This window comes from Belonocnema kinseyi, chromosome 3, assembly GCF_010883055.1.
Source record: "Belonocnema kinseyi isolate 2016_QV_RU_SX_M_011 chromosome 3, B_treatae_v1, whole genome shotgun sequence".
NCBI classification, from domain to species: domain Eukaryota; kingdom Metazoa; phylum Arthropoda; class Insecta; order Hymenoptera; family Cynipidae; genus Belonocnema; species Belonocnema kinseyi.
Genome location: NC_046659.1, coordinates 117,341,068 through 117,362,251, shown reverse-complemented (window position 1 = coordinate 117,362,251; position 21,184 = coordinate 117,341,068). Strand labels below are relative to the sequence as shown.

The 21,184-nt window shown below is 24.9% G+C and overlaps 1 protein-coding gene across 2 annotated transcripts in view; it reads right to left on the bottom strand.

Annotated features, from left to right (window-relative positions):
• Positions 1-14,694: 14,694 nt before the first annotated feature.
• Positions 14,695-21,184, bottom strand: part of LOC117169077 (geranylgeranyl pyrophosphate synthase) — a 25,528-nt gene continuing 19,038 nt past the window's right edge. For both annotated transcript variants that reach the window (XM_033355193.1, XM_033355194.1), the window contains one exon: positions 14,695-15,133. In XM_033355193.1, coding sequence (XP_033211084.1) covers positions 14,895-15,133 — 239 coding nt within the window. In that variant the 3' untranslated portion in view covers positions 14,695-14,894. The remainder of the gene's footprint in view (positions 15,134-21,184) is intronic.

Sequence of the window (21,184 nt, the reverse complement as noted above, 5' to 3'; positions counted from 1 at the left end):
TCGAAAGATTTTCTAGTTTAAGCGTAGGTTTAAAGAAAAAAGTGGTTGGATTTTGCAACTCATAGTTGTCAAAAACATCCACTTTTCCATCAGGAAAAACATTCAAAATGAACGCTTTGTTGAATTGGAATTTTTTTGGCTTTTTGCATTTCAATTCGTTCTAATTTTTTCAGCTTTTGCGAATTTGTGCCAAAATTCCTATCGCACTGGTAATAGGAATGGCCTCGAACTGGAAACACATATGTCATCTCGCTTTGCAAATAAATGGACAATAAAACCAAAAAATGAAACACTGTGTAGTTTTCATCTTGTCCCGGACATGAGTCTGAAAATAATGTTATGCTGTTGAACTTGTCTTTAGCGAATTCTTTTAATACCGCGTATTTGATAAAAATGCAAACAGAGTTAGCACCCTTCTTTATAATTCCCTCAAGAATAGGGAACATGTAACTCTGGTTCGTAGTATGTACATGTACGTTAAATAGAAAAAGCCATGCTAAACGTAGGTAAAACTGCGCGGACACGGATATTTTTGGTAGTGGCAAATTCTGTGCAAAATCAAATTCACAGCATAGACTATTATTTTCAGAGAGTATTTGCTTTTTTATCTTCAAATAAATTTCAGCATTGTTTTTGTGATTAATTACTTCTTCGTTTACCTCTCCATTTGTCTCGTTTTTATAGCAAGTATTGCACACGCCAGTTCTAGGTAATTTAAAACTGAAGCCAACATTTCGGTTAAAATACTTAAAATAAACAGTTTTACTTTATGTCAATTTAGCCCCCATTTTTTCTTTATAATATTTTCCGAATAATTTGTAAAGTTCTACAAGATTTAATGAAGGATTATCAAAATACTTTAGGTTGGTAAAATTTCGTTTGTAATCTGAACTGTGATGTGGAATTAATTCGCAATGCTCTTCAATCATTTTTTTTTTTAATTTTCTGTTAATTTAAGACAACTTTCCCGTACTCCACCTGCCAAATTTTTTAAAGGCTGCTTATTTAACATCTTTTTTTGAACATTTTCAACTCTTCTTTTGCCCAAACATAGAAAAGCACACAAAAAATTCTTACAAATCGGAACATTTTCTTCGTCAGTAGGAAATAAATATATCCAATGAATTAACCGTCCTAGTTTTTCACCTGCATTCGTTTGGATAGGATCCTTGGATTTTAACAAGCCTCTGAGAAACACATTTTGTTCATTATAGTTCCCGAGATTCAAAAAATTTTTATGTACTTTTTCTTTGTAATGTATTCTTTTCCCTAAAGAAATAACAAATAATGCTATTAACTTCGTCATTAAAAATTTAAAATAATTACTTTAGACTATCTACATATTATATATAGTTCAGTAAAAGAATTATTTAAAAAATCAAGAATAAAAAAAGTCATAAAATATTAAATTTATGATTAAAATTTATTTAAAAATTGTATTGACGGTTTCCAATCGTACCTGATTTCTGGAACGTTTTTTCTTTATTTTTAATCCACGAATTTTCATTTCTAGTTCTTTTTCTACCTTATTTCATTTTAATATCTTTTTCTTTTTAATTAATATTCTCAAAAATATCTAAAAATCTCAATAATCTCAAAAAAAATGCTTTTCCAACTATTATAAGAAACAATCACTTCGCTGATTCTATGCTTTATTTGTAGAATTTCATAGAAGATGACAAAAAAAGTTACTGTTGTGCATTTGTTTTGGTAAGATTGACTTGACCTTCACGTCGTTCGTTGCAGCGCGTACGTAGCCGGCCAGGCACGTTTTTGGGCAGCGGCAAGATTACCGCTCGGATTTTAAAACATTCATAATTTTTGAACTATTAATCCAATTGATCTAAAACTTTCCAGAAAACTTCTTTGAACCTTAATGAACAACTTTCTCACTGAAAGCTTTCCGTAGCTTAAAATTCGTTCGCTAAACGAGGCGGTTGAAGGTTAAAATTCATGATTTTTGCATTTCCTAAAAAAAAATTTATAACTTTTTTGTTTATTACAATGTTCTCGATTTTCTTTCTTAGATAGTTTCAGAAGACTAAAACACGTACTTTGTATTGGGGAAATCGGGAAATGATGAGAATTGGCTAAATTAGCGCGAGTTGAAGTGAAAAAATATTGGAATTTTTCGTTTTCAAAAAATCCACTTTTTACCAATTATCTCAAAAACTACAAAACCTATAAATTTTTGCAAGAGGAAAAAAAGATGCGCCTTGAAATTCTCTACAAGTATCAGTCTTAAATTTGAAATTAGAAAGATTTTTTAAATTGACACTCAGGACAATACTTCTCAGGCTGATTCCGGTCGTGTCCCCTTTTGGTCGCCAGCGGTTCAATTAAAAAAAATTAAATTATTGAAAATGATAGAAAACACATTTTCAACAAATAACTTGTTTATGAAAATTGTGTTGTTTATTGTATCATGACGGAATAGCTTTATATAATGTAAATCTATGAAACGTGGGCGATTGCAACAATTTTCCTATTATTTACGAGCACGGGAACGTCAAATAGAAAAAATTGTCATTTTTTTCGTCATATTTATTTATGTATAAAAAAAATTGAAAAAACTAAATTAAAAATCAGGCTCGACATATTTCTTTGAAATTGTATCCGCTTTAAAAAAGAATCTAAATCGGTCGACAGATTCAGCCGGAATCGTATTTAGAACCAAAAAATGTACATTGCGAAAAAGGAAGGTAGACGAACGAAAACCCGACCACAATTATAACGGTTTCTACCAGGAAATAATGAAACCCGAAAAAGTGACTAAAAAGTCATTAAAAGAAAAGTAACTAAAAGTAACTGTGTGTGACAACCTGAATATTCTTGAAAGTTATGTAAAGTACTTTTTATGACACATGCATGATTTTCGCCCTTTTCGAAGCCTATGAAGCGGGGCTAAAGCTCTAATTTTTACTCCCTAGGGAATAAAAAGTACTTTTTACTCCCCACGAAGTGAAAAGTGACGTCAGAGGTGAATAATGAAAGTTATACATCTATGAAATTTTGATCGCAGATAATAGATTATTGCGGTAATTCATGGAAAGTTACCATATATAACTGGTCACATTAACGACCGAGAATTTCCATAAATTTCTGGAAACTTATAAACATTTCCAAATTGAATTTTGGGTAATTTAAAAAAAAAATTCGTTGGGTAATTTATCTCAATTTAACATAAATTACCTATAATATTACCATAAATTACCAAAACTGTCATAAATTTCTGGAAATTTCTAAAAATATTTAAAATTGAATTTTGGATAATGCATGGTAAGTTACCATATTTTCCTGTAAAATTACCATAAATACTGAAAACTTCCATAAATTTCCGCAAATTTATAAATACTCCTAGATATAAGTTATGGTGACTTACCACAAATTGCCCAAAGTTCAATTTGAAGATTGAATTTTGGGCATTTTGTGGTGAGTCACTATAAGTTACCTGTAAAATTAGCATAAATACTGAAAATTTCCATAAATTTAGTTTTAGGCAATTTATGGTAAGTCAACATGTTTACCTATAAAATTACCATAAATACTGAAAATTTCCATAAATTTCCGGAAATTTATAAACACTTCTAGATATAATTTTAGGTATTTTATCTTAAATTGCCATACATTTTCGGTAATATTACCATGAATTACCCGAAATTTCATAAATTAACTGAAATTTATAAAAATGTTTAAAATTAAAATTTGAGCAATTTATGGTAAGTTACCATATTTACCTGAATTTCCATAAATACTGAAAATTTCCATAAATTTCCGCAAATTTATAAACACTTCTAGATATAATTTTAGGTATTTTATCTTAAGTTACCATACATTTTCGGTAATATTACCAAAAATTACCATTCATAAATATGCGGAAATTTATCAAAATGTTTAAAAGTTAATTTTGGGCAATTTATGATAAGTTACCATATTTACCTGTAAAATAACCATAAATACTGAAAAATTCCATAAATTTCCGCAAATTTATAAACACTTCTAGATATAATTTTAGATATTTTATCTTAATTCGCCATAAATTATCGGTAATATTACCAGAAAATGCCAAAAATTTCATAAATTTGCGGAAATTTATCAAAATGTTTAAAATTTAATTTTGGGCAATTTATGGTAAGTTACCATATTTACCTGTAAAATTACCATAAATACTGAAAATTTCCATAAATTTATATACACTTCTAGCTATAGTTTTAGGTAATTTAACTTAAGTTACCTTCAATTTTCGGTAATATTACCATAAATTACCAAAAATTTCATACATTTACGGAAATTCGTAATAATGTTTAAAATTGAATTTTGGTCAATTTATGGTAAGTTACCATAAGTTACCTGCAAAATTGCTGTAGCAATGCTTCCTTCATTTGAAATCTAATATGGGCTAAAATCATGGATGTATTTCGAGAAACGTCTGAAATCATCCAATTTTTTAACTTTTCCCATTTAAAATTTTTTTTCCAAAATCCCTGACTTTCCCCTGATTTCCAGGATTTCCCCAACCTGTGGCCACCCTATCTTTAGAGTCGTTAAAATTTCGTGCCAAATGATATAAGCGATGTAAATATTTTTAGAAAAATCTAAGAGTGTTTGATTTTTCTATGTAAGTAACAATGTCTGGAAAAACACTAAGGATCTACGAAATAATTAGTATTTAATTAAATTTTGCTGATTGTATTTATTCTATTATTAAATATTAAATACGACGTTGTACAAGTATAGCAATTTAATAAAAAAAATCACGTTAAAGAGAACCTCCCGTTTTCTCTTTCTTGCAAATGTATCATTTGCATTTTTATAATTAATCTAAATCAATTAATAGATCAAGCAGCGACTATCCAGTAACCACTGCTACACAATTTCTAAATTTGGCAAAATCCTGAGGATATATACTATAAAATATTCCCAAAAATATAAAAATAAAGAAACTTCCTATAACAGAAAAATATTTATCAAAAATATAAATAAGTGCTGAGTGCAGGTGACTTTATTCACTGGAAACCGGGCTACAGTGGATAATGCCTAATTGAAAATATTAATGCTATTAAAAATTTATTTTAATGAATTTTAAAGGGGCCGTTAAAGACAATTAATTACATTTTTAAATAAAAATTATGACGTTTCAGCCAAAAATTAATCTTCCATGATACTGATGCATTGCTACCCAAACAAAACTGAAATTTCAAACCAAGAAAATTATTTTTTTTACCAATAAAAGAGATTTTTCAACTCAAAAAGATCAATCTTAAAAAATGAAAATTTATATTTTCATTTAAAAAGTAATTTGAAACAAAAAAAAAAAAGCTTTTCCGCTAAGCAGTTAAATTTACAACAGAAGCCATCAATCAAAAAAAAAATTTACGAAAATTTAGTTTAAATTTTACCTAAGTTGTTGAATTTTCAAACAAAAAATATGAGTTTTAAGGAAAAAATATTTTTGTACTAAAAAAGGAGCATTTTCAACTAAAATAGATTATTCTTTAAAAAATGGGAAAGTTTCATTTTTAGTTAAAAAATAAATTTTGATCAAAAATGGCTTTTTCACTAAACAGTTAAATTTTAAACCAAAGACCGAAGCATTCAGTCAAAAAAATAATGTTTTTAAAATATAGCATCAATTTTACCAAAGCCGTTGAATTTTCAAACAGAAAATATGACTTTTAAGCAGAAAATTAATCTTCCACGATACTGATGCTAACACAACAAAAATGAAATTTCAAACCAAGAAAATCATTTTTTTTCAAAAAAGGACATTTTTTAACTAAAAAATATCAATTTAAAAAAATTGAAATTTACATTTTCAGTTAAAAAATGAATTTTAAACCAAAAAAGATTCCAGTTAATATTTGAAAATTAAAATATGAATTTAAAAAAAAACTAATTTTTTCAACCAATATAAATGTATAATATATATAATATAATATAATGTAATAAAATAGTTGAGTTCTCCACAAAATAGTTGCAATTTTATCCAAGAAAGATGAAATTTGTACTAAAAGAGAAGAATTTTTAATAAAAAACGACACATTTTTTTAAGTTGAACTTTCATCCAAAAAACATTTTAGTCCATTTTTCAAAACCAAAATATAAATTTCAAACAAAAAGTAGATTTTCCACGAAGCAGTTAAATTTTCAAGAAAACAGCAGAATTTTCAGTCAAAAAAGAAAAAAATTTTAATTTTTAAATATAACGTTGCATTTTTATCCAAGAAAGATATAATTTCTGCTAAAATGGATGAACTTTAAAATCAAAAAGACAAACTTTCTAAAAAGAGTTGAATTTTCAACCGAACAGATGCATTTTTATTCAAGAAAGATGCAATATTTCTACTAAAAAATATGAACTTTTAAATCAATAGCAATAGCAATATGAATAAAAGGAAAGCAAATGTAAAAAGTGTAGGAAAAGGGGATTGGTCAAGGGAAAGAAAAGAACAGTTTAGAGAGGTCAGAAATATCAAAATGGTTTAGGGAAATGTGGACGAGAGATGGAAAAAATGATAGGAGAAATAAAAATAGGATTAGAGTGCACAAACAAAAATGAAGTTAGTAAAGGGGGGAATAGAAGTGGGTGGGATAAGGACTGTAAAGAGAAAAAAGGAGGTCAGAAAGGAATTAGGAAAGTGGAGAAAAGAAAAAAGTAATGGGGAAGAATATAGGAAAAAAAGAAAGAGTATACTGAGTTGTGTTATCAAAAGAAAGAGGAAGATAAAAGGTTTGAGGAAGAGGCGGAGAAGGCTAGGACGGAAGAAGAGGTATGGAAGGTAGTAAATAGAGAAAGAAAAAGAAGAAAAAGAGCAAACCGAGATATTGAAATAGTAGAATGGAAGAAATATTTTTTGGATTTGCTAGGAGCAGTAGAGAGAAAAGTTATAAAGGGAGGAAAATATGGTCGAGAAAGAGATGAGGAAGAGGACATATCAAGGGAAGAAATACTGAAGGAATAATGAAGGATGGAAAGGCACCTGGTATAGATGAGATTCCAAATGAAGTATGGAAATATGGAGGGGAGGAACTAGAGGAATGGGCATGGATAATGTGTAATAGAGTATGGAGAGGAGAGGGGTGGCCAGAGTTATGGAAAGAAGGAGTAGTTATACTAATAGTAAAGAAAGGCAAAGGAGAGGAGGTTAAAGATTATAGGGAGGTGACGCTGATGCCAATACTGTATAATGTATATGTAACTATTTTGTCGGAGAGATTGAAGATAGAAGTTCAAGAAAACAATCGAGTCACCGAATCAGACAGCGTTTAGAAAAGGAAAGGAGGGTAATGGACAACCGAGGCGCAATAGAAAAAGTTATGGTCAAAAAGGAGATAAGAGAGGGATTAATAAAGAGAGTTTCAGAAATTTTTAGAGACACAAAAAGCAGAGATCAAGTAGGAGATAGTTGCTGGTTGGTGAGAGGTTTGATACAAGGATGTCCTCTAAGCCCACTTTTATTTAATTTATTAATATTAAACTTGGAAGAAGAAATGAGGAGAAAAGGTTGGGAAGGAGTTAGGATAGGGAAAGAAAAGATATATACACTGGCACACGAAAACGACATAGTGCTGATGGCAGAGGATGAAGAAGGGATGGCGGGGTTACTTACAGGATTAGAGAAATACTTAGTTGGTAAAAAGCTGAATGTAAATGTAGAAAAGACAAAGATAATGAGGTTTAGAAAGGGAGGGGGAAGGATGAAAGAATGGACAGGGAGATGGAAGGGAATAAAGTTAGAAGAAGTAAAAGAGTATAAATATTTTGGGATATATCCTGCAAACGAATGGAGATCATACAGTTCATATAAGAGAAAGGATAAAAAAAGCAGCAGGGGTAATGAAACATATATGGGGAATAGGAAAAAGAAGGTTAAAAAAAATTGGAGAAGGAGAATGTGGTTATTTGATACGCTGGTATGTCCGATATTATGTTATGGACCAGAGATATGGGGATGGAAATAAATGAAAGATATTGAGAGTTTACAAGAAAGGTATATAAGGTGGACATTAGGGACAGACTGGAGGACGCCAGAATATATGGTGAGAGAAGAAGCGCAAAAGGATAAGTTAAGTATTAGAGCGGGAAAGAGGGCATGGAAATTTGAGCCGAAGCTGAAAGAGGGAAAGGGAGGGGAGTTGGCGAGAAAGTGTTTGATGGAGGTAGAAGAGAGGAGAGGGACGGCGATCGAATTAACGAGATGGGAAGAAGAAAGGAGGTAGTTATTTAATGCTAGAGAAACAGAAGATGGGATTGGAGTAAACTATAAACAATTGGAAAAAAATGAGAGGAAAATACAATTAATAGAAAGATGGGTGGTTATTGAGGAATAAAAATACAATAAATTGTATACGATGAAAAAAAAGGAAGGAGTACCAAAGTATTTAGAAAAGGGATGGAGAGAGAACGTGAAGAGAAGGTGAAAAAGAAGAGAACAGAAAATATAGAATATGTGAATCGGAAGAGGAAACATGGGAGCATGCATGGGAAGGATGTAGAAGAGGAATGGAAGATAAAGGAAGCTGGCAAGAGAATGTGGTTAAGATTCTAGGGAGGATGGATTAGGAGGAAATTCGAAACAAAAATACAAATTTCAAAGAAAAAGCAAATTTTGTAGAAAGTAGTCAAAAGATGCAATATTTTTACAAATCAATATGAATTTTGAAATAAAAGATTTATTTTCAGAAAATTGTTAACTCAAAAAGATTTATTTTTAGAAAATTGTTAACTCAAAAAGATGACTTTTTAAGAAAATTGTCCAATTTTCTACCAAATAATAAAATTTGTAACTAAAAAAATGAAAAAACGAGAACATTTTCAAAAATTTCTGATTGTCCCTTAACTAATTTTTCATTTCAAATCATTAATATTCATATACCAGCATTTTAATCTTGTAAAACTTTTAATATCGAATATTTTATAAACTGAAGGAAAAAGTATGTCAAAAGCAAATCTAAAATTTTCAAATTTATTGATTTCAAACAAAAAAAATTCTTTTCTACTATAAAATATGACTTTTTAACAAATTACTTGAATTTTTAATCTAAAAAGATAAATTTCTAATGAAAAAGTATCAAAGTTTATATTTTAATAAAAAAAGAATGAAATCTATGAAACAAAAATAATTTTAAAACAAAAAAGATGAATTTTTTACAAATATCAATTTTTCACTCAACAAATAAATAAAAGTTTATCTAAATTATTTGACCTTCCAGCCATAAAAATAATATTATCTAAAAAAATTGAATTTTCAAGCAAAAAATTTGATTTTTCAGCAGAAAAAAACTATCCACGAAACTAATGCATTTTTACCAAACAAAAATGAATTTTCAACGTAAAAGAATGATTTTTTCACCAAAAAAGAATAATTTTCAACTAAAAAAGGCCGATCTTAAAAAAATGGAAAAGTTACATTTTCTATTAAAAAATCAATTTTAAACAAAAAAAAATAAAGTATTTTCCACTAAACAGTTAAATTTTCAAACAAAGACATAAGTCTTCAAACCAAAAAATAATTTTTTTAACAATGTAGAAAAGAATAATTTAAAAAAAATTAAACTTTTAGCGAAAGAGCTGAATTTTAAACAAAAATTTTAATCTTTAACAAAAAAAATCGATTTCTTAACAAAGTGATTCAACAAAATCTGTTAAACAAATTAGTTAAATACTCGAACAAAGAAGAATGATTTTTTACAAAAAAGTTGCATTTTCACTAAAAGAAAAAAATTTAATTTTTTCTAAAATAGATGAAGTTTTAAATCAAAAAGATAAATTTAAAAAAAAATATTGACTTTTCGGCTTAAAAAGATTTGAGTCGGGATTTCACGAAAATATAAATTTTTAAACAATTTTTAAATTTTAAAAAAGATATATTTTCTCCGAAAAAATTGAATTTTCTATTAAAAAATACGAATTTTTAATAAAAAAATGGATGACTTTTTAACAAAATTGTTGAATTCTTTACCATAGAGTTGCAATTTTATCCAAAAAGATTAAATTTTGTACTAAAACCGATGACTTTTTAATGAAAAACGACAAATTTTTTGTAATGGAACTTTCATCCAGAAAAGATTTCAGTTCATGTTTCAAAACCAAAATATAAATTTTAAAGAAAAAGTACATTTTCTACGAAACAGTTCAATTTAAAAAGAAATGTATTTTTTAAATAAACAGTATGACTTTAAAATAAAATATTTTAATTTCCAACCCAACAGTTGCATTTTAATTTTAAAAAATGACATTTTTCTTAAAACATATGGAGTTTTTATTAAATAAAAACAAATTTCTAAAAATAGTTGAATTTCATTCAGAAAATATTTCAGTTCGGAATTTTCAACCGAAAAATTATAACTTTTTAATAAAATTGTTGAATATTCTTCAACCAAACATTTGCATTCTTATCCAAGAAAGATGTAATTTCTGCTAAAGCAGGTGAATTTTTAAATCAAAAAGACAAACTTGAAAAAAAAATTGAATTTTCAACCGAGAAGTTGCATTTTTATTCAAGAAAGATGAAGTTTCTGCTAAAACAGATGAATTTAACAACAAAAAACCATTAGAAAATATAAAACAAAATGGATGTATTTTTAATCAAATTATTAAATTTTTCAACCAACTAATAAAATTTATAACTAAAAGCATAATCTTCAGAAGAAAGTTTCTGCAAATTTTCAAAATTCTAATCTAAAAATGTTTCATTTTTAGCGTTTTAAATTTGTACTATTTTCGAAATTTTAATCTTACATCATTTAAATTCAAGATTCTTGAATTAAAAATAAGATTATTTAGTTTTAAACGCTTTGAATTAGAAATGATACAATTTAAACTCTTTCCCAATAAAATTGTCCATTAAAAAAATAATTGTAATCTAAAATTGTTCAATTTGGAAAGTTTTTTAATTAGAAATAGGTAGTTTTAAATCCGCTGAATTTTAAAAGATCGAATTGTCCACTGTAGGATGGTTTCCCCTACTGTATCGAAAAACTGGTCAAAAAATCGTAAATCTATTATTGTCTGAAAAACGGAGCAAAAATGCTCGTTACCAAACCCGCCTCTAAAGGGCATGCCTATCCATTGATCAGTTATTAGTTATTATATTCGGCGTCTTTATAATTTAAAAAATGAATTTTTTGCGTAAATTTTGGGAAATAGTTTAAAATATATAAGGGCACATTTATCACGCCCATTTGAGTTTGTAATTTGTTTAAATAAAACAATTTAATTAATTATTCTGTTTTAGCTAGGGCTCTAAGACCCTGGTCTCACTTACATTTCAAACTAAAAATTAATAAAATTGTGCTATTTAAAGCAAATAAAAACTCATATAGGGGACGCACCCATATATATTTTGAAATATTTTCCAAAATTTAAGGACAATATTGACATTTTTCTAAAAAAAATTTTAAACCGCCGAATATAAAACATGTAATTATTTATAATTATCTACAGGGGATTTTATCAGCCGATAGATAGCGCTAGTGGCTTTAGTCAAAGTTCCGCGAAAATTCAAATAGGATAAAAGAAAAGTTTCTTTTTTTCTTTAGTTTAGATTTTATTCATAAAATGGTGTAAAAGTCATTTAGTTTGGAAAGAAAAATTCTAATATTTTACTTTCTTTGTTAAAAATTAGTTTTATTGATTGGAAATTCTTCTCTTTGGTTTAAAATTTAACTGTTTTGTTGAAAATTCATGTTTCTGTTGTTGAAATTTAACTTTTTTAACTGAAACATTTTACTATTTCCGGTTTGGTTCAAAATTCAATTTTTTTTATTTTAAAAGTTCAATTAATTTTTTGAACATTTTGGGTTGAGCATTTAACTTTTTTTAGTTTAAAATTCAACTACTTGGTTACAAGTTGAACTTATTTACTAAAAATTTATCTTTTGGGAGAAAAATTTAACTATTTTTTTTTAAATTCGCTTTTTTTAATTAAACTTTTTGACTGAAAATTTAAATATTCTGTTTTATAGTAAAAATGTATCTCTTTCAGTTAAAAAATCAAGTTTTTACTTGAAAATTGCTTTGATTATTCTTGTTTGAAAACGTAACTATTTCTTTTAAAATTCTTTTTTTTTATTAATTAAAAGTTCATTTTTTTTAACTGAGAATTTCACTATTCCACTTTTTGTTGAAAATTGATATTTTTGAGATAAAAACATATTTTTTTGGTTAAAAATTCGATTTTTTTTAAAATGTTCTCCTTCTTGTTGTTGGAAATGCATTTTTTCATTGCATTTTGTTGAAAATTAATGTTTTTAATTAAAAATTTAGATATTTTATTTTTCTCCAAAATGTATCGTTTTTAGTTAACAATTGTTTTAATTTCGTACAAAAATTTATCTTTGCTAGTAGAAAATTATACTTTCTATCTGGAAATTTATATTTATGATTGAAAATTTAACTATTGGGTTAAAAATTTTACTGAAAATTTGAAAATTTTATTATCTCATTTTTGATTGAAAATTGAAATTTTTTATTTGAAAATTCAACTAATTTGTTGAAATATTGTATTTTTTCGTGCAATTTAACGGATTTTAATTTAAAATATTTTCTTAATTAATCAGTATTCCATTTTGGCTTAAGATTTTATCTTTTGTAGTTGAAAATTCAACTACTTGGTTAATTGATCAAATTACTTTTTTTAAATTTTTTAACTTTTACATTTTTTGTGGTAAAAATTTATCTTTTTCAGTTAAAAAATCAATTTTATAGATAAAAACTTATTTCCTTGATTTTAAGATTAAATACATATATTTTTTTTTTTTGAAAATTCGTTTTCTTTTTGCTTGAAATTTATATTTTTTAGTTCAAAGTGAACTTTTGCTGGAAAATTATTCTTTTTCTTTAAAAATTTAACAATTTGTTTATACATTCATTCTTTTTTGTTATCGTAAATTAACTCTTTCAAATGCAAATTTTACTATTTCATTTTTGGTTGAAAATAGAAATTTTTATTTAAAAATTTCATCAATTTGTTAAAATTTTTCATTTTTCGTGCAATGTCACCGTGTTTAATTTAAAACCATAATTTAAAAAATTAATTTTTATTCTATTTTGGGTTAAAAATTTACATTTTCTAGCTGCAAATTCAACTACTTGGTTAAGTTAACTAAACTCGTTTCTTCTTTTTTTTAATCAAGTCGTTTAACTTTAAAATTTTGTTGTAGTAAAAATTTATCTTTTTCAGTTTAAAAATTAATTTTATAGTTTAAAACTCAATTCTTTTTTTTAAGATTAACTTCTTTTTTGAATTCCCTTTTTTTCGCTTGAAATTTATGTTTTTTAGTTAAAAGTTAACGTTATTAAAGATTCGAATTTGTTTCAAGAAAATTATACTTTTTCTTTAAAAATTTAACAATTTGGTTAAAAATTCATTCTTTGTTGTTCTTGAAAATTAACTCTTTCAACTGCAAATTTTACTATTTTATTTTAGGTAGAAAATTGAAATTTACTTGGTTAAGTTAATTAAATTAGTTTCTTCTTTTTTTTAATTAAATTTTTGTACTTTAAATTTTTTGTATAGTAAACATTGATCTTTTTCAGTTAAAAAATAAATTTTATTGTTGAAAACTCCCTTATTTGATTTTAAGATTAACTTTTTTTCTTTTTGAAAATTCGTTTTTTTTTGCTTGAAATTTATTTTTTTAGTTCAAAGTTAACTTTGTTGCTAGAAAATTATTCTTTTTCTTTGAAAATTTATCTATTTGGTTAAAAATTCGTTTCTTTAACTAAAAATTTAACAATTCCACTTTTTGTTGAAAACTGAATTTTTTTTAGTTGAAAATTCCACGCTTTGGTTGAAAATTGTCATTTGCAGTCAAAAAAAAAAAAAATTTTTAGCTAAGAATTTAAGTGTATGGTTAAAAATTCGTCTTTTTCGGTCAAAAATGATTATTTTTTGTTTAAAAATTCAACTATTCTGGTGAAAGCTAAATTTTTATTCCCTTACTGTCCAAAATTAATGATTAATTTATCATTTATAATATATTAATTTATATTAATTTCAAAAAGAAGATTACCAACTTTTTTCATTTGATTGTTCTTTTACTTTGTTAAAATATCGTTTTTTTTTTCAACAAATTAGACTTTTTCTTTTGATATTTATCTATTTCGTTGAAAATTAAATTTCTTTTGATTAACCTAAAAATTTACCCATTTCATTTTTGGCTCAAAATTGTTTTTTTTTCAGTAAAGAATTCAACTATGCGGTTGAAAAATCATCTTTTTCGATAAAAAATGTTTGTCGTTTGAAAATTCGTTTTTATTTTATTTTTGTAAATTAATTTTTTTTAACTAAAAATCCAGCTATTTTATTTTTCATTAAAAATGTACCTCTTTTGTTTTTAAATGAGTTTATTTTTCGGTTCAAAATTTTCCTTCATTATTTTAAAATGCCTCTGATTAGTATAAAATTAATCTTCTTATTTGATTATTCATCTTTTTCTTCAAAAACGAATACTTTTTTTAAAAATTCGTTCTATTCTGGATAAAAATTGTTCCATTTTTGGTTAAAAATTTATCTTTATTAATTGAAAAGTCAACTATTAGTTTGTGAAAAATAAAAAAAAAATGAGAAATTCAAAACTCAGCAAAAAAAAAAACTGTTCAGTAATTAAACTATTAAATTTTTTCTTTTCAAACTTTTTCAACTTTTACTTTAATTTATGAATAAACTATCAACTTTCATTATAAATTTATGTTTAAAAAAAACCTTTCATATATCCAATTTTGAATTTTCTTTGAACTTGGACTAGAAATGAACAAAAATATTTAAATAAATCACAATAAAAAGTAGAAATGATTCGTTGTTTCTACTATTTTGTTCTAAATGTGATTTCCCTGCGAAATGCATTTCATATTTCATTTAATGATCTAATTGTCAGTGCACAGCCTTTTTCTAAACTAGATCTTTGGGGGCTTGGTGAATTTCCATGTTCTCAGGTCGATTCCAGGTGAGTAGCTCGTCCAAAACGGAAATTAGAAAGGGATTTCCGCCTAATCTCGTCACTTCAGCCCTTGCTTTCACGTTCAACTCGGAAAGAACGGTTCTTGTGTACTCGAAAGATCCAAATTTTTCGAGGAGATTCACACAGTACCTTTTAACTTCCACGTTTTTTGTTCGCTGTCGAAGGATATCTTTAGTTATCAGTTAAGGAAGTGTAATCTTCAAACTTAAATTTAAAAGTAAATGCTTAATTTTCGAGTGCAAATATTAGAGTGCATTCTAATAAGGATTGTTTTAAATTCCTGGTCATTTCGTGGATTTCACCAGGTTAATTTTTTATTTAATTTTAGTTATATTTTAATTTTTGTTGAAAAATTCCTTGTTCCAGATCGGCATTTTCGCTTGAAGGAATTGTGATTCTAATCAAAGATTTAAGACATATTTCACAAAAGATTTTAAAGATTCCAAAAGATTTTCAATTTTTTCAGTACTTAAAAATATTTCAAAAGATTTGGCAAAAATTTCAGAAATATTTCAATTATTTTACAAAGGTTTCGAAAATATTTCAAAGAGATTTGAAAGTTTCGAAACAATTACCAAACATTTCCTAGATTTCAACAATATTTAAATATATATATATATATATATATATATATAAATTTCTCCAACTACAATTCAAAATATGCATTATTATTTTTTTCTAATTAAAAAAGATTTTAAACATTTTAAAAATAATTCATAAAGGATTTCAAAGATTTCGTTGAATTATCAAAGAGTTTGGAAATGTTTCATGATTTCTAAAGCTTTCAAAAAAATTCACATGCATTTCAAAGATTTCAAACATATTTCAAAGATTTCAATTATATTTTCAAGATTGCAGTAAGATTGCAAACATTTCATACTATTTCTGAATATTTTAATTATGTATCATCGATTTCAAAAGATTTCAAAAAGATTGTTTCAAAATTTTCTAAAATATTTCAAAGATTCCAATGATTTATCAAAGATTTCTAAAGCTTTCAGAAAGATTTCAAAGGTTTTAAAAAGATTTCAAAACCTCGAAAATTTTTCTAAAAAATGTCAAGGAATTGCGAGATTTCAAAAGATTATAATGATTTCACAAAGATTTTACAAAGATTTTAGTAATTTGAAATAGATTTAAAAATATTCCACGTAGATTTCAAAGATGCCAAAAAAATTCTAAGCATTTTAGATTTTAAAATAACTCAAAATATTTCACACAGTTTCTAAAGATTTTTAAAATATTCTAAAAACTCCCAAGCATTTTAAAGATTTTAAAAGAATTCAAAATATTTCACACAGTTTTCAAAGATTTCCAAAATATTCTCAAAATTACAGAAGGAATTCCAAAGAAAAATATTTCGAAAGTTTTCAAACAATATTTTGCTGATTTTTCTAAAGAATTTAAAGGAATTAAAGATTTCAGAAAAATTTCAAAAGACTTCAATGATTTCACCAAAATTTTAAAAAGATTTCACAAAGATTTCACAAAAATTTCCGAAACATATCAAAAGCTTTAAAAAAATGCTAAATTATATACCATCAATTAAAAAAAAATTTCAAAAAGATTTGTTCAAAATTTTCTGAAATATTTCAAAGATTCCAATGATTTATCAAAGATTTCTAAAACTTTCAGAAAGATATCAAAGGTTTCAAAAAGATTTCAAAAGCTTTCAAAAATAGTTCGATGATTTTACAAAAATTTTAGTCATTTAAAATAGATTTCAAAAGATTTCACGCAGATTTCAAAGATGCCAAAAAATTCCAAGCATTTGAAAGATTTTAAAAGAATTCAAAATATTTCGCAGTTTTTAAAGATTTCAAAAATATTCTCCAATTTTCAGAAAGATTTCAAAAGATTTTAATGATTTCACAAAATTTTAAAAATGATGCACCATTGATTTCAAAAGATTTGACAACTATTTTTAAAAATTTAGAAAATATTCTAAAATATTGCAAACATTCCAATGATAGGTAAAAGATTTGAAAGGATTCAAACAGATTTCAAAAAATAATTCAAAGATTTGTCTAAAAAATAATTCAAAGGTTATAGAAAGATTTCAAAAGATTTTAATAATTTCACAAATATGCCACAAAGATTTCAGTATCTTGAAATAGATTTAAAAATATTTCACGCAGATGTCAAAGATGTCAAAAAATTCCAAGCACTTCAAAGATTTCAAAAGAATACAAAATATTTCACACAATTTTTAAAGATTTTAAAAATATTCTGAAAATTTCAGAAAGATTTCAGAAAGATATAAAAAAATATAGAAACTAATCTACAATATTTAAAATATTCCAATGATAGGTAAAAGATTTCAAAGGTTTCGAAAGGATTTCAAAAGCTTTCAAAAAATATTTCAAAGATTTTTCTAAAAAATTTAAAGATTTCAGTAATTTAAAATAGATTTCAAAATATTTCACGCAAATTTCAAAGATGCCAAGAAATTCCAAGCATTTAAAAGATTTTAAAAGAATTCAAAATATTTCACACAGTTTTTAAAAATTTTAAAAATATCCTCAAACTTTCAGAAAGATTTCAAGAGATTTCAATGATTTCCCAAAAATTTTACAAAGACTTCACATATATTTCCATGATTACACAAAGATTGCAAACATTTCATAATATTTTTGAATATTTTAATTATGCACCGTCGATTTCAAAAGATTTGACAAATATTTTTAAAAATTTAGAAAATATTCTAAAAGATTGCAAACATTCCAATGATAGGTAAAAGATTTCAAAGGTTTCAAAAAGATTTCAAAAGCTTTCAAAAAATATTTCAAAGATTTGTCCCAAAATTTCAAGAAATTCAAAGATTATAGAAAGATTTCAAAAGGTTTTAATAATTTCACAAATATACCACAAAGATTTCAGTAATTTAAAATAGATTTCAAAATATTTCACGCAGATTTCGAAGATGTCAAAAAATTGCAAGCATTTCAAAGATTTCAAAAGAATAAAAAATATTTCACAAAGTTTTTAAAGATTTCAAAAATATTCTACATATTTCAGAAAGATTTCAGAAAGATATCAAAAAATATAGAAACTAATCTACAATATTTCAAATATTCCAATGATAGGTAAAAGATTTCAAAAACTTTAAAAAAATATTTCAAAGATTTGTCTAAAAATTTCAAGAAATTCAAAGATTATAGAAAGATTTCAAAAGATTTGAATTATTTCACAAATATACCACAAAGATTTCAGTAATTTAAAATAGATTTCAAAATATTTCACGCAGATTTCGAAGATGTCAAAAAATTTCAAGCATTTCAAACATTTCAAAAGAATACAAAATATTTCACAAAGTTTTGAAAGATTTCAAAAATATTCTCAAATTTTCAGAAAGATTTCAAAAGCTTTTAAAAATATTTTGAAGGTTTTCCTAAAAAAATTAAAAGGAATTCAAAGATTTCAAAAGACTTCAATGATTTAACAAAAAATGTAAAAAGATTTCACAAAGATTTAAAAAATATTTCAAAAATTTAATCAATATTTTAAATATTCTGAAAGATTTCACGCATTTCAAAGATTGAAAAAATATTTCAGAAGATTTCGTAGAAATTACTGAAAGATTTCACAAGATTTGAATAATTTCACATAGATTTCGAAAATGTTTCTCACAGATTTAAAAGGTGCCATAAGATTTCAAGCATTTTAAAGCTTTTAAATGATTCCAAAATAAAGCACACTCATTCAAAAATACCAAGGGATTTAAAATTTCTCAGTTTTTAAGAAGATTTCACAAAAATTTCAAACATTTTTTAAAAATTTCATACTCCAAGGATTACCCAAAGATTGCGAGCATTTCAGAATATTTTGAAGATTTCCTACAGATTTAAAAAGATTTCTAAACTTTCAAAAATATTTATAATGCCCTCAGAAGGATTTCAAAGGCTTCAGAAAGATTTCAAAAGTGTGCAAAAAAAAATTCGACAAGATTTAAATGATTTTTACAAAGATTGTACAAAAAATTTAACAATTTCATACAGTTTTGAATAATTTAAAATAGATTTCAAAATATATCGAAAATGTTTCAAAATATTTCACGCAGATTTCAAAGATGCCAAAAAATTCCAAGCATTTTAAAGATTTTTAAAAAATTCAAAATATTTCACACAATTTTCAAAGAATTCAAAAATATTCTCAAAATTTCACAAATATTTCAAAAACCTTCGAAAATATTCTAAAAGATTTAAAATACTCAAATAATTTATCAAAGACTTCTAAAGCTATCAAAAAAATTTGGAATATTTTTCTTAAAAACTGAAAGGAATTCAAATATTTCAAGAAGATTTAAATTATTTTTACTAACATTTTATAAAGATTTAAATTATTTCACATCACTTTCAATCCTTTAAAATAAATTTCAAAATATGTCGAAAAGATTTCAAAGTATTTCATGCAGTTTTCAGAGAATCAAAAAAATTCGGGGCATTTCCAAGATTTCAAAATAATTCAAAATATTTCACACAAATATTTTCAAATATTTCAAGAATATTTTTTTAATATTTCAAATAAATTTTTTAAATAATTTAAAAGGAATATTTTAAAAATATTTCGAGGATTTAATCAAGATTTCATATAATCTGAAAGATTTCACACATATCAAAGATTTAAAAATATTTCAGAAGAATTCGCAGATTAAAAAAATTACGTAAATATTTCAAAGATTTCCAAAGATTTTAATAATTTCACATCGATTTCAATAATATTTTAAACAGATTTAAAAGGTGCCATAAGATTTTAAGTATTTCAAAGATTTTTAATTATTCCAAAGAATTTCACACTCATTCAAATATTTCGAAGAATTTAATTTTTTTTAAAGATTTCAAAATATCTCACAAGATTTTTTAATGTTTCTGCGAAGTTTAATTATTTCCCCTGCCTTTCAAAAGATTCCTCGATTTATAAAGTGATTTCACATACAGTTAAATTTTTTTTTTTTAATTTCATTAATACTCCATAGATTTCACAAAGATTGCAGGCAACTCAGAATATTTCAGAATATTTTAAAGAATTTCCATAAATTTAAAAAATGTTCAAAAATATTTTAAAAACTTTGAAAAATATTTCAAAGAATAAAAATTTTTCTAGAGCTTTCAGAAAGTTTTCATCAAGTTTCGAAAGTATTTCAAAACCTATCAAAAATATTTCGAAGATTTTTCTAAAAATTTAAGGGAATTAAAAGATTTCAGCAAGATTTCAACAGATTTAAATGATTTTCCAAATCCAAAAAATCCCGATAATTTTAAACTTTTCAAAAGATATTCAAAATATTCTTCAAAAAAATATTTCTGAAGACTAATTATTTCCCATGTATTTCAAAAGATGTCTAAAAAATTTTAAAAAGATGGCAAACATTCCATAATATTTCTGAATATTTTTATGATTTTTTATAGATTTCACAAGTTTTAAAAATATTTCTAAGATTAAATAAGTTTTCAAAAATATTCTTAAAGATTTCAAGGATTTCAGAAATATTTCACAAAAGATTTTAAAGATTCTATTGATTTATTAAAGATTTTTAGAATGTTTCAAGATTTCTAAAGCATTCAAAAAATATAAATAGTTTTACACAGATTTCAAAAGATTTAAAAATATTTCAAAAAGATTTAAGAGGTTACAAACATTTCAAAAATATCATAAGAACTTCAGAAAGATTTAAATGATTTCACAAATGTTTCAAAAGCTTCGAAAATACTTTAAATATTCAAAAAAAAGTACTTCAAAGCTTTCAAAAATATTTTAAAGATTTCAAAGATTCTGAGAGATTTAGTCAATTTAAAAAGATTTTAAAAGATTTTAAAATATTTCTGAAGATTTGAATGATTTCTCATATATTTCAAAAGATTTCTTAAATATTTTACAAAGATTTTAATTATTTCAAAAAATTTCAAAATTTTTTTAAAGATTCCCACAATATTCTTAAAGATTTCAAGGATTTCAGAAATATTTCACAAAAGATTTTAAAGGTTCTATTGATTTATAAAATATTTCTGGAATGTTTCACGATTTCTAAAGCTTATAGTATGATTTCAGAGATTTCAATATTTTCACATTAATTTCAAAAAGTGCAAAAATATTTTAAATATTCAATAAATATTTTTTAAATTTCCATAATATTATAAAAAGTTCAGAGATTTCAAAAATTTCACAAAGATTTCAAAGAATGTGAGAGTTTCCAAATGTTTCAAATATTTCAATGATTTTA